Source organism: Anoplopoma fimbria, chromosome 2, assembly GCF_027596085.1.
Source record: "Anoplopoma fimbria isolate UVic2021 breed Golden Eagle Sablefish chromosome 2, Afim_UVic_2022, whole genome shotgun sequence".
NCBI classification, from domain to species: domain Eukaryota; kingdom Metazoa; phylum Chordata; class Actinopteri; order Perciformes; family Anoplopomatidae; genus Anoplopoma; species Anoplopoma fimbria.
This window is the reverse complement of record NC_072450.1, coordinates 1,911,961-1,926,902: the sequence shown is the minus strand read 5'-3', so window position 1 is coordinate 1,926,902 and position 14,942 is coordinate 1,911,961. Positions and strand designations below refer to the sequence as shown.

Genomic DNA, 14,942 nt, shown 5'->3' with positions numbered 1-14,942 from the left:
ATTATTCTTGTATGTAAACAAATAGTCTTTCTTGAGCAGCAATACAAGAAGTTCAAAAATCTTTAAAATACATTCTCAGCTAGCTAAATGATTAGCAAAGTGATTAGCTTTCATTTATTAGCCTATTCTTAGTAGCACTTATAAGATATCAGACACTTATAATAATAATCTCAGTGGAGAGAAAAGCACTTATAGTGGACGTACATTGATGGTGACGAGTTGCTCTGAGAGATCGCACTGCAGCTCTCCTTCAGTACTGGACCAAGTTCAAAAATTGACATAAAAACATAGTAAAATAAGGTCCAGGTTAAAAAAGAACAAAGTTACCCTTTATCAATAGTACAGATTAATCAGCTCAAATAAAATACATGGTTACTGTAAGAATATGAGGCAGTGTCACCAGCTCAGATTACTAGTTTTCCAGCCCAATCACAACTTACAACCTGCCCAATTCAGTAAAAACCCAAATCATAACCTTTCCAGAAATCTGCGTTAAACCCTAAAATAATTACATACGCAATAGAAAACCCGTCATAAGCATACCAAGCTTCATATCTGCATCAAATAACCAAAGATGAAATGTTTATTAGGTTATCGCAAACCACAAAGAGACAACCAAAAAGTGTCAGGCATGTCAATAATGACATCGGCTATAAATCATGTCAATCAAATATATTTCAAAATAAACGAGTCAATAATATGACAAATTTTATAAATATATTTTTATATAATATCGTTTTCACAATATTTTCAACTTGAAAATGTTGACAAAAGCAGCCAAAATTGTATCTACCAGACCAACTTAATCAAAAGTAGCCCAACTGGAAGAAAACCAGTCCAACCTGGCAACACTGGCATCAAGTTAGTGCAAAAACAGGTTTCAACCACCTCACAACTCTCAATTCTCCTGGAAGATGGATTACATACTTCTAACGTACTCTTAATTCTTTTGTTTGTTTATCATATTCTATTGTAAATGTTCTTATTTTTTATTTTTAAATTGTGTTTTATTGTCACGCACCAACCACCAAGCCAAATTCCTTGCATGTGCATTTGTACTCGCAAACAAAAAGTAATAAACTGTTTCTGACAGAAATTTCCTATTCTTGCTGACAGACACTGAATCAGCCCTCCTTCACCATCATCATCACCACCATCATCATCATCATCATCATCATCATCATCATCATCATCATCATCATCATCATCATCATCGTTCCGTCTGTCCTCACATCCTCTCCTCTCCAGAAAATCTACACTTCAGACTCTCCGTCTCCCCAAATCTCTGAGGCTGAGCTTCACTCACATAAAAAAAGCTGCATTATCACCGTGCACACAGTGAGGCACAACATGTTCCCGGTTGCTAGGCGACAGTTGCTGCGTGATACCGCTGGAGGTGGAAGCGGTGCTGGGAACGTTGTCAGAGTGTTTTTTTTTGGGGGGGGGGTTGGGAGGGTGGATCGTACCATTCGTCAGGAAATGTGGACTTAATTAGTTGGTTTTTTTATCAATGGACCGCTTCGCCACCCCCCCCAACTTCTTTCTCCTCCCAGTGCAGCCATCTTAAAAAAGGTTTTAGTCTGATGCCATATTTTGACGGTGTTGTGGTTTCTTTTAAAAAAAAAGAAAATAAAGAGCAGCTCCCTGAGCAGCGAGAGCGCGGGGAGCTGCTCTTTTGTGAGCTGTACCTATAAATAAATAATCTGATGGGAAACGACGCTTCCACTCGGTGTTATTTTAAGACTGAACGCCGTGTGATTCCAGCGCGTGGCGACCTGGGGTTTGTGTGCACACAGCTGCATGTGAGAGGCTCCACTGAGAGGTATTGATTAAGTGTTTGAAGAGGGTAGCGAGTAAATAGCTGATGATGATGATGGTGAACGGTTCCTTCAGTCTTCACACATTTTAAGCCCCAAAGGCTGAAGCTTCCTGGGTTCTCACAGCAAAAAAAAAAAAAAAAAGCAAAAAAAAGCAATACTCAAGTGAACTTGAACATGTAACATATCATCGTCTGAAAAAAAAAAAACAACAAGACACACATGTACAAATAATGTCATCCGAGATGGAGATAAAACACGGATATCATCGTATGCAGATGATACGATGATATATTCGCATAAAGGTAGATGATGGAAACGTTTTCTTATTGACATTTCAGAAATTGGTAATGATTTAGTTTTATTTGCTATTGAGGGACAAGCTGTAAACACAGCACTGACATTGATAGGGTGAATGTGTGGTTTACACATCCAGCAGATTTATACAATATTCACTCTCCTCTTAAACGTGTTTGTCTCTTTACTAGGGATGGGTATCGTTAGGATTTTATGGAAGCACTCTTATCGGTGCTTCTTATCGGTTCTTTATGATTATTTTGTGAGAAAAGAAGACAGTTTTTAAGAAAATAATCTACATTGCTTTATTATTCTTGTATGTAAACAAATAGTCACACCGAAACAATCTAGATGGACCAACAGCACTACAGGTAGGAGGGCAAATGTGTATTATTGATTTAGTGGTGAACTGTACCTTTTAAAACTGTCCCTTTAAGTAGCGAGGAACAAATATTCCTCGCTACTTCCGTCTCTTCAGAATCGTCTCTCAGATCTCAGAGGCATTTGACTTGTGAAAAACAGATGCATCATGGGTAATAAACTGCACAGTAAGGATGAATACACCAGTGCAGGTGAGCCCTTCAGAATCTGCTCACAAATGTACTGGCACACGGTGTGCGAACAAAGACACAAACTGCAGTTTACTTATTTATTTACAGAGCGTGTCTTAAGGGAGAGGGCAGGCGATACTCTATTTTCTTGTTATTGTATACAAAATCCTATGAAAAGACAATAAATGTATTTTTTGTGTGTGAATCACAGCCTGATAGACCTGTCGTTTAAACACCCTCCTGCTGCCATAAATGCTCACTAGTTCAGTGGTTCTCAACCTTTCTTCAGTGATGTACCCCCTGTGAAATATTTCTTCAGCCATTTCCAGCTGAAAGCATTTTTGGTTGAAAAAAGGATGTAATGCACAGCGCTCTGCCATCAGTGTCTGATTTATTAAACTGTCAACACTGAAAATGTCATTGTTGCATTGAATTCAGTTTATGAACTTAAACTTATATTTTATTGAATATTTATTAAATAACTATTTTTAAAGGATTTTTGAATGGATGCTAATTTTAAATATATATTTTTTAAATCTCACGTACCCCCTGGAGTGCCTTCACGTACCCCCATTTGAGAACCACTGCACTAGAGGACCAAATGTGGATTCATCCGCCGCTGAAAATAGTCCCTAACGAATTGACTATTTACTCCTTTTTGTATGATAAAAAACTACAATGAGCAGCTATTGTTCGGAAATGATTTAGCCTCATGATCCATAATGAAGCTGGAGAATAATAACTGTTGCTTTTAGAAGATTGCAGCGGCTTGAAATAGAATATTGATTTGAAATAAGTCACCGGAAATATGTTTCGGGTTCGGGATGCAATCATTTAAGAGTATGAATCAGAGGGTCATAATTTGATCTGTGATGACTTTATTGATTATAATTGAATGTGAACTCACTGCTAAGACTTTTCTTTTTTCCTGTTAGCTCATCACAGTGCAGATGTTTGACTTTGAAGGTCACTTGGAGGTCATGCCACTGCTGTATAAGAGCCAAAAACACAACACACACACACACACACACACACACACACACACACACACACACACACACACACACACACACACACACACACACACACACACACACACACACACACACACACACAGGGCCATCTGTCTACGCTGCAGTGGGCCGAGGAGAAGCTCTGAGAACTTTCTCCTCTGGTATCTTTCCTCTGTGTGATGATCTCTCCCACAGCATCGTCTCATATTTACATAGACAGATTTCCTCTGGTGGGTTTTCAGTGAAACTCTGAAAACAGAGAAACAACATAGCTGCAGGTCTTTTTAAACAAACCTCAAGTTCTCAGGATGATTTGAAAACTCTGAGCGCTGCTTTTTCTTTATCTTGTTGATTGAGGAGGAAGGTCACGTTCGGCTGTGTGACCTCCAAGTGACCTTTAAAGTCCAACATCTGCTCTGTGATGAGCTTTGAGGAAAAAAATAAGTCTTAGCGGTCAGTTCATTAAATTATAATCAATGAAGTCATCACAGATCAAAGAAAGAAATCCCACAACACATGTTATTCATACTCTCAAAATCCTCTTTCAACAGGAAATGAATATAATGAAACATGTTTCAGGTGACTAATATCCAACCAATAATCTATTTCAAGTCGCTACAATCTCCTAAAAGCAACAGTTATTATTCTCCAAATTCATTATGGATCCTGAGACTGAATCATTTCATAACAATAGCTGCTCATTGTGGTTTTTAATCACACAAAAAGGAGGCAATATTGCATTCGTTAGGGACTATTTTCAGTGGCGGATTCATCCACATTTGGTCCTCTAGTGAGCATTTATGGCTTCAGGACGGTGTATAAACTACAGTGTGTGTATTCATCAGGTCTATCAGGCTGTGATTCAAACATAAGACTTGTTATTAGATACATTTATTGTCTTTTTTATAGGATTTTGTAAATAGAGTATCGCCTGCCCTCTCCCTTAAGACACGCTTTGTAAATAAAAAAGTAAACTGCAGTTTTTCAGTGTTACGAGACCTGATTTACGCACCACAGAGGGAAGTACACCTTCTTTTATGTTGCACCTATTTTACCCCTTAGACAGGAGTGTAAAATACATTTATTATACACAAATAAACACTGATATCTATGGTCAGCAATGACAAAAAGTATGCATGCTCAAGAGCAAAGCACACAAAAAAAGTTTTGCAGCAATATAAAGAAGAAGTCCTGTGCAACACGGAGTATCTAATACACACAGAGTTTAAATAATAAAAGGCATAATGAGGGTTATAATTCAAATATCACATCATGTAGAAAGAGTAAAATCGCAGGTTGGGTGAAATTGTCTGTTAAGATAATTCTGTCCACACAGAAATTTAGGTGCAACCTGGAATCCAGATCTGAAAATGAGGTCAGACTGCAACAAACCCAGTGAGGAGAAAGCAGGCGTTTGACAGTCTGCTTGTGTCGCTGCTCTCAAACAGCAGCTTCTCTTCTATATTTAACTCCGTTTTAAGGCTCTCTGCTTTTAGAGAGACAGCGAGCGATAGGAAAGACACAAAACTACATTTAAAAAGAAAGAGAAATATGTTTTTTAATAGAACATGGCTACCTTTTACCGCCACGTTAGGCCATGGTGAGAAATCATTTTCAAAATACTGAAGTTAGACGATTTAATCCATCTTCTGATTTGAATGCTCCTAATCTAACGTGTGCATAAAAAGTGCTGCAGAAAATATTGATTTAGAATCGTTTTTTGCACAATGGAAACATCCACGAGATTAATATTCTCCTGCGCTCAAACACCAAAAACTAATCTCTTAATCTGGAAATCAGATTGAACATGATATGCTTAGATCATAGCCGGGCCTCAACGTCAATATAGAGGCTTTTTATTCAAGAAATCAAAGCTTGCACACGTTTGCAGAGATCTCATCGTCCTGCTGCACGGCTACGAAAGAGAGAGAGAGAGAGAGAGAGAGAGAGAGAGAGAGAGAGAGAGAGAGAGAGAGAGAGAGAGCCTCCCTGTTCTTTAAGAGCCTTTTGGAGGAGGAAATGCTGAGGACGGCCTGTGCTAGTTCACTGCACACCGCTGACAGTTGTGTGCAGCGTTGCCGTCCTCAGAGAGAAGCAGAGAGGCAGAGATCTGACAGAAGGACATGTGCACGCACACACATGCACACACACACACACACACACACACACACACACACACACACACACATGCACACACACCTGGGGGCACAGGAGGCAGATGCATGTGCATGTTACTCTGGTCACACATCTCTTCTCTCGGCCAAAGTTGTGTGTTATATAAGAGAGTAAGTGCTTTACTCCATCTACCTCCGACACACACACACACACACACACACACACACACACACACACACACACACACACACACACACACACACACACACACACACACACACACACACACACACACGTGATGCACACATACAGGATGTGAACTCTTTATGCATGTGATGTCCTGTGACATCACAAACGTTCCCCACATGACTCGGTGTCTCTATGTGCTCTAAATTTTCCTGCAGCTCGTCGTCGATGAAATGCAACTCACAGATGATATTTTCAAACATCAACAGGCGATATTTAGGGCAATCAATATCAGTTTGTATGTATTATCGTCTGATTAGTAACAGGAAGTTGAAGAGAAATATGTTGTGATCTTGCTCCAAATTATTTTATGACCAAATTTACAGGATTCTTTAAAAAATGTTTGTTTCTTGAAAAATATAAGCTGCTATACTTTAGTTAAAACGTAAACTCTCAAATATTACATTACATTACAGTACAGTCATTTAGCAGACGCTTTTATCCAAAGCGACTTACAATCAGTAGTATATTACATATCATTCACCCTGATGAAAGGGCTACCATGCAAGGTGCCACCATCAGACTCTGATGTCAACGTCGGCCTCAAAAGTCCAGTTTTATCTTCGGTTCCACTGGTTTTATTATTTGGCTGAAAGTGTCCTCACATCAGATAAAGACAACAAAGTTATGAAGATGGATCTAATCTTTTTTAAGAGCTAATTCTTGACATTATTGAGGGCAGGGAAAACTCATGTTGGAGGTCGGACTGAAAAGAGGAGAGTTGAACGACTCTGAACTGGCTTCCCCATCTATCTGCTTTTCTTATCCTCAGAAGGTTTCCTAACTCCTCAAAAACAGAAAGTGCTTTGTCATCTGCACTTGGAGGCACGAGGACAGCTGCACGCACTCCTCATCAGACGTAATTTAGACAAAAAGTGAAACAAGCAACAGCATCTTTTTTTAAAGATGTAAGTAAGTCGTTTTAACTGTTTCTGTCAAAGACATCTTCCATGGTGCTTTCACAGAACATCAACATTCAGGCTGCAGGCAGAAAGTTAGTTCCTGTATTAAGAATTTAAATCTTATTTTAATCTGACAAAAAACAGTGAGACAGTTTGATTCAAAGGAAGGCAGCGCAGCATTGAGTCATGTTAGAATGAGCCGCCGTGTCATGTGATGAACTCGGCCTTCGGATTAATCAGCAGCATCGAGACCATCCCGAAGGACGGAGAGCAACCATGACGACCGACCGCCGACGCCACAGCAAACACTCTGCTGACCAAGAGACCAGAGAGAGACCAGAGAGGAAACAACCACACACAGCTGATTATGATGTCAGTATGAAGTCCTGTCCTCCCCCGTTGACAGGACGCATTGATATGAAGCTCAGACTGCCGGTTATTGACGGAGACGAAGACACTCGAACACGTCAACAACTCGTGTGCGTGTGTAGAAAGAAAAATGCACGTGAGGCATCCTCATGCCAAGACGTAAGAGGCGATGAAAGATTGATGCTCAGCCGAGGCCCTGAATCATGCATGCAAATGGATATGTTCTGCTAATGTACATTAAGGAGAACAGGTGCACTCTTGCAGACACAAAAGCAGATGTTTAAACACACACACACACACACACACACACACACACACACACACACACACACACACACACACACACACACACACACACACACACACACACACTTCTGAACTTGAAATGAATGGGAAGACGATAGAATAATGAAACCAGCCCTCGTTGGTAATACAATCCACTTGTTAGCGATACTTAAATCTCATCTCATGTGAAAGCCGATGTCTTGTTTCCAGTCTTAGTCTCTGATCCCGTCCTTCAACCCTCCATCTGAAAACCGATCCACCATCTTCAAGGATGTTCCACTTAATAAAAACGAGGTGAAAGAAACAAGGTTTTTTTCAAGAGCGGCTCTGAGTGATTATTCTCAAACCCCTTAAATGTATATTTATGGGTAAATCCATTATCGGAACAAGTCATGTATAAATCTCCATCGGTCACATGTGACGGAGACAAGAAGACGGACGGTTCTCCTGTCAGGGTGATGTCATGGTGATGTCGTGGTGATGTCATGGTGATGTCATGGTGATGTCATGGTGATGTCATGGTGATGTCATGGTGATGTCGTGGTGATGTCGTGGTGATGTCGTGGTGATGTCATGGTGATGTCGTGGTGATGTCGTGGTGATGTCGTGGTGATGTCATGGTGATGTCGTGGTGATGTCATGGTGATGTCGTGGTGATGTCGTGGTGATGTCATGGTGATGTCATGGTGATGTCATGGTGATGTTGTGGTGATGTCGTGGTGATGTTGTGGTGATGTCGTGGTGATGTTGTGGTGATGTCGTGGTGATGTCGTGGTGATGTCATGGTGGTGATGATGTGATGTCGTGGTGATGTCGTGGTGATGTCATGGTGATGTCGTGGTGATGTCGTGGTGATGTCGTGGTGATGTCATGGTGATGTCATGGTGATGTCGTGGTGATGTTGTGGTGATGTCATGGTGATGTCGTGGTGATGTCATGGTGATGTTGTGGTGATGTCGTGGTGATGTCGTGGTGATGTCATGGTGATGTCGTGGTGATGTCATGGAGACGTAGCTTCAATCTAAATCTGTTTAACGGCCGAGTTCTGCAGGTCATCATGTGGGACTGTTAAAGGGATTACACACTGGAGCCGACGGGCTGCCATGGCAACCGCATCATCACCTCTACGTTAGGACTAAACAACCGCACCAACCAACACACATTTAGTCCGTCTGTCCGTCCCTCCGTCCTCATGGACGTCACAGGAACATTTGGATTTGGAACAAACGTCCACTTGGACTCAGAGATGAACTGATTGAATTCGGGTTAAATGTCACTGTTACTTCATTAAACACTCTTTTGGGTCATATGTCAAGAATTAATTTGCTAATTATGATGATTTAACACAATATTCTAATAGGATACAATGATGAACTGATGACATTTCAGACAGACTATTGATGGGTGTTGTTAGGATTTTATTGATACTAGTACTATTATCGGTTTAATGTTTCGTTTTACTATCTCATTTTATTTTAATATACTATTTTATCTTTATCTATTTCATTTGTTTTTATTCATTTTATTCATTCTCACTTGTTATTTCATTTTATTTCTTAGTTTAGTTTTATCCTATTGATCGTTTCTATTGTTTCATCTCTTGTACTGTTTTATCTTCATCAGGGTGGAAGTCTTATCTTAGTTTGTCTAAACTTTCTTTTGTTTAATTGTCTTGCTTTTGCTGCCTTGTCTGTCGAAGGACTTTGTAAACTATAATAATAAAGTTAATATTATTATTATTATTATTATTATTAATACTGCTTATCGGTTCGGTTCCTTATCGATATTCTTATCGGTTCTTTTGGACTATTTTGCAAAAAAGTCAATTAATTCAAAAGAGAATCCACATTTCTTTATTATTCTTGTATATAAACAAATATTCTTTCTTGAGCAGAAATACAAGAAGTTCCAAACATTTTGAAATACATTCTCAGCTAAACAAATAACGAAGTGATTATCTATTATTGATGATCCTGTTCTTCTGATCAATCTTACGTTACCTGCAGAGGAAGAGGATGGACGGCCTTATCGATACTCTGGGTTTTACTCCTCTAGAACCGGTTCAGACCTGAGTTTTGGGGAGCATCACTAAACTTACTTAATGTGCGGACGAATACAACCACAAGACGATATTTTCACTTAGTTGTTTTGTCTCATCTTCCCTTTTTCCTTCTGAATCCATCTTGGCTCGGTCATGGAGGAGTGGAGCTCAGATATGATTCTTTTCCTCTTTTCTGTTTATTCTAGAATCACTGCTTCAGTAGTTGTATCACAAACCAAACACACACTCTATTGACACCATTCATAGCTGGGCTTTTCTTTTGCTGTTTGGTTCATTCAGATGTAATGAATAGTTTATTTGCCCATATTTCATTTTGAATCTGTGGTATCACAAAACATTCTGGATAATTAAAAATTGAAGTCAGATAGAGAGTTTTGGTTTGGATGGAACATAAACCGCATGAAAATAAAAATCCTGTTTAATCTTGTTTTATCCATAAAGGAAACATTACGTTATCATTTTTTTTGCCGCCAATACCAATTGATGATCATTGATGATCCATATTGTCAGATACAGATCCCTTTGTTGTTTGATTATAGCAGCTGGTCCAGTATTCTTTTTTTACCAACGTCCCAGAAATCATCAAAACCATCAAAAACTCAAATTTTTATATTTTTACTTTGTTACAGCCATTTTAAGGTTTTTTTTTCTTGATAAGAAAATAAAAGACTGTATTTTTATTGATTAAAACAAATCTTGTTAGTAGTTTTCATTATGTATATTATAAACTACTTAGAGGATTTTTAAACAGCTCATAATTCATCTCTAATATCTATTTTATATTAATGTGAAAACATCTCCTTCAAACTGCTGGATTTATTCTAGTTCATCACCAACACTACATTTTACAGATTACAGTGAACACATCATGATAACGTTATAATTTACCTTCAACCAATACTCATTTAACTGAACAGAGCCGAGTCAATTATTGGTTATGGATACATTTTTGTCTATTTCTGTTTCCATGGAATAAACTACTCATCACACACTAGGAGCCTCGTCACTGGACTGACTGTGGAGGGTGTGACCTGCAGAGCAGCACCTTTGAGTTGGACCCGGTAGTCTACATGAGTCAGAACCCTTAACGTCCTGCAAGAAAAGGCGAAGAAGGTTTTTTTAACAAGCTGCCACTACTTTGGGTAAGATGCAGACATTTGGCGCAGAGGTCAAGTTCACAGAGATCAGCGCTGACAGACGGCGTTACAGTGAAGTGATTGGCCTCTTCAGGGACTAAATCACTAATCTGGTTTTTCTCTTTGTCACGTTTAAATTCTTTCCTGAAGTTTTGACCTGAAACTCTTCATCTGAGTGTTTCATTTATCTTTTCCTCTCTCCATTGTTCTGTCAACAAAGGCAACCTTTACACTTTACCACATGGATAATTGCAATCAGCTGCAAAACTTCATCAGTGTGTTTTCGCTGTAGCATCATTAGCGCTGTAATATATATTTATATATTTTAATAATGGGGACCTTGAGACGGGCCTTGAGATTTCCTTGTTGTGCCATCATCGTTCGTTTTCAGAATATGAGCTGTTGATGGCTCACATTCCATCTTGTGTCCACATTTATTTGTGATTTGTTTGATGCATTTTGTGAACGTGTTCTTGGGGCGATGCAGACGGATGAGATGCTTAAAGGCGTCCAACGGAAAGTCGAGATAAAAACCAACGAGAGTCGAGGAGTGAGAGCTGCAGACACGACTACAGTTAGCGCTCCTCATTTGATGCTCCATTTAGCAGAAGCAGAACATAAAGCCATTCCCAGAGCCGAGCTGCTTACAGACACACAGTCGGACGGGAAGAAGAGCTCAAAATAGAATATGAGCTTTTCCCTCCGACTCTGGTTCGTTTCTCAGCAGCTGTGGTGTGATTTGTAATATTCGAGGGTGCACCGACTGAAATCCACAACAGTGCAGCACATGACATTTCATAACTCTGGAGCACTTCAGTGAGACGCCCAGCTCACATTAGTAAAACACACACCGGCACTAAAGATTACACCGAGTCATTTTGATCAAAACGACGGAGGCTTTAGGAGGAAAACCCCGGGATCAAATCTTACAACTGCTTACACAACGGAGTCTCCATTAGTGGAGGCTTCATAGAGACAAACACACTGAATATATCCACGTGTTTGGGACTAGATTTGATTTCAAATATCGCAAGAATCAAACAAAGAAGTGCCTAAAATACTGGACCAGGTATCGGAGAGTACTCGAGTCTATAAACCGATCTGATATCAAGTTATCATATCATTTATCAGCTCATATACGCCACACAGGAACAACAAAAACACAATCTGTACATCCTCCATCGATGTTGAGAGTTGCACATGCTCAGTAGTGACCCGGCAGGTGCTAGCGTAGAGTGTACCGTTAGCCAGTGCTAGCATGTTTTACACTGGAAACTCTGTCAAACTACATCATGAAATAAAGTTCTATGGCTTTAACAATAATACATATTTTTGTTTTTAATGCACTGGTCTTACACATAAAAGAATGACTTTTCTTTTTTCTTTTTTCCGTCCACTAACCAATGGGTGACGTCATGATGACTACCTCCACTTCCTGTATACGGTCTATGGATTGTGACTCGAGACAAATTAGCCTTATTGGAAAATCTAAAGTTTTCTTAAATCCAAGTGTAAATGGTATGAACTCAAACCCATGACTGGAAACGCTGACGAGGAGAAAAGACGTTGGTGTTCTGAGTCACGCGGTGGACAGCTCCTGGTGCTGAAACGAGTTCTAATAAACTAAACGAGTGAATCCGCAGATGAAAAGTGGCACCACTTTGTTTTAATTAGACAATAATCATACCTCTTTAATTCAAACACAAATCTCATTCATTAGCGATATTAAAACAAAAACAGATTTACATACACACACATAAACGCATCGCTCTCTGACAGCAGCCTGATATTTGAAATACTGTCAAGATGAAGAGAGATTTCCTCCTCATCCTCCGTTCTACTGCATCGAATACAAACTGAACCTGGCTAAATGAAATGGATCTATGGCAAGAAGAATGTAAACAACAACAGATTGATTATTACCAGGAACATTTTCACAAATAAAAGACCCAAAACAAACAAATCTGTCTTTTTCTCATTGGCCAATGAGCAATGACTTCAACTCATCCCATGAAAACGTGACTACAGTCCGCACACTTTGCTTCACAATGCTCTCTGCCATCAAAGAGTCACTCTCCCATTCAGAAGTCACCTGATTGCATTCAATTAATCGATATCAACTCTGACAATTTCACAATAAAGCTCTGCTAAAACAGATTTAAACACAGGGAGGTCTTCTTCAAAGGTATTTGACAAAATCACAACGACTTCAATGAGCAATGAATCCCTCAGGACCGTCCCCTGAACTCAGCACAAACAGCCACACTTGGACATTTGGATTCAGATCAACTGGCATACAGTATTCCAAAGTAGCAAATAGCAGCTTTGTGTACATTTTATGTTACAGCCGAGTATCTGTGCAACACCAGAATAAGATCCAACATGCAAGCAACCAGGAAATCAAACGCACAATCCAACAACAACGACGGAAACTAGAAATCTAAGCCAACGACCAGCGTGCAGAAGAAGCACAAACACCTCAGGATTCTCTGGACCAGGTTCTGCGACCTTAAAGTTCATACGCAGGTAAAACAACGAAGAGCGCTCTCACCTCGATGAGGAAGTCCCCCGTCCGGAGCCCGGCCTGCCACGCCACCCCTCCCTCGTCCACGGACTCCAGGTACTGCAGCGCGGGGAAGGCGGGCGTGGGAGTGAACTCCTCGATGGGCGTGTCCGCTGCACAGAGAGGGGGGGAGAGAAAAGGGGGAGGAGGTTAGAAAGGAGGCAATAACTACAACACACTACAGGTTAGACAATAAAACGATGTGAGGACATGTTTGCATTCCACTCAGACTAAAAGTCATCCAACGGTTTTAATAACGCCTTTTCTTTTCCTACTAAAACCAGTCAAAATGTCCGCTGAGAAAAAAGCCTGTTGATATTAAGTTATTGTCTGTGTGTCAATCACCAAAACAAGCTGGATGTTTTTAGCCTAGCTTAGCATAAAGACCTAAAGTGAGGGATAATGGTAACATTGCTCTTTCCAGCAACAAAAACTGTAATTTCTTTTAACAGATACTTCTCCAAGTGGCAGCGAAGACATTTCTGTATTAAAACTCTAATTCTACAATAAGAATGAATAAGACACAAGTTGTTTCTATCTCACTTTCAAGAATTGTCATAGCTACATTTCACTTGATGCTTAAAAGTATTGATGTTTGACACTCAGTGCTGTTGTAACGGACACAAAAAGATAAATATCTATTAATGCTGGAAAATAGTGCTGTTGATCTTATTATAAAAACAATGAATGTAGAGTTTGGACACCAAAACATTATATTTTAGAAGTAATCTTTGTAATGTTGCCTTTTCATTTCTTCAGTTACTGGGGCTCTACAGGAGGGTGGCCCGGTTGCCATTGGCAGCCATTTTTGAGAATTTGCAACCACTTTGTAACATAAAAATAATATAGACAGCAAACGTGCAACCCCAAATAAATACATTTTAATATTTGTTGCAATAGTGAGATCGGAAAAAAATGGAATCAGACCACCGTACTGTACGTTGATGTATTTATTCAACTGTTTAGATAAAAGCTGAAGCAAATGAAGTTTGTTTGATTCAACCGACAATCACCATCACAACCTGATGTGCTCAACGCTTTAACCGACAAAGAACCAGAACAAAAGAACACATGGGAGTTTAGAGGCTGACGTATATTCTGATATCATCTAAATTAGTCTAAGAGTTGACCAGAACTGGCAACCATGGTTTCAGTTTGGGCAACCCAAAAGCTGCTGCTGCCTGGTTTTTAAAGTGACACACACACACACACACACACACACACACACACACACACACACACACACACACACACACACACACACACACACACACACACACATGGTCTCAGCCCCCCCCCTCTCTCTCTTGCTCTTGGGAAGGTTACAGAAAATATTGCGGTCTGGGAGGAAACCAGTGTTGACAAGTGACACTTCCTATAACTCGTCCTCCGACGGGAAGAGGAAACGCTCCTCCAGCTCCAGAGAGGCTTTCACGAGGGGCTTTCTTACATTCTTACATGACTGTCACGTGACGTTTCTTCAGGTGTCGCGTGTGTGTGACTTGGAGACGAAGATGGAGGAGAGGAGGAGGAGGAGGAGGAGGAGGAGGAGGAGGAGGAGGAGGAGAGAGATGGACAAGGAGCGT

The 14,942-nt window shown here is 40.0% G+C and overlaps 1 protein-coding gene across 1 annotated transcript in view; it reads right to left on the bottom strand.

Moving 5' to 3' along the window:
• LOC129108911 (SH3 and multiple ankyrin repeat domains protein 2-like) overlaps positions 1–14,942 on the bottom strand; it is an 88,722-nt gene that overhangs the window by 30,467 nt on the left and 43,313 nt on the right. Inside the window, 1 exon segment of the mRNA XM_054620840.1 lies at positions 13,345–13,469. Within this exon segment, the coding sequence (XP_054476815.1) occupies positions 13,345–13,469 (125 nt within the window).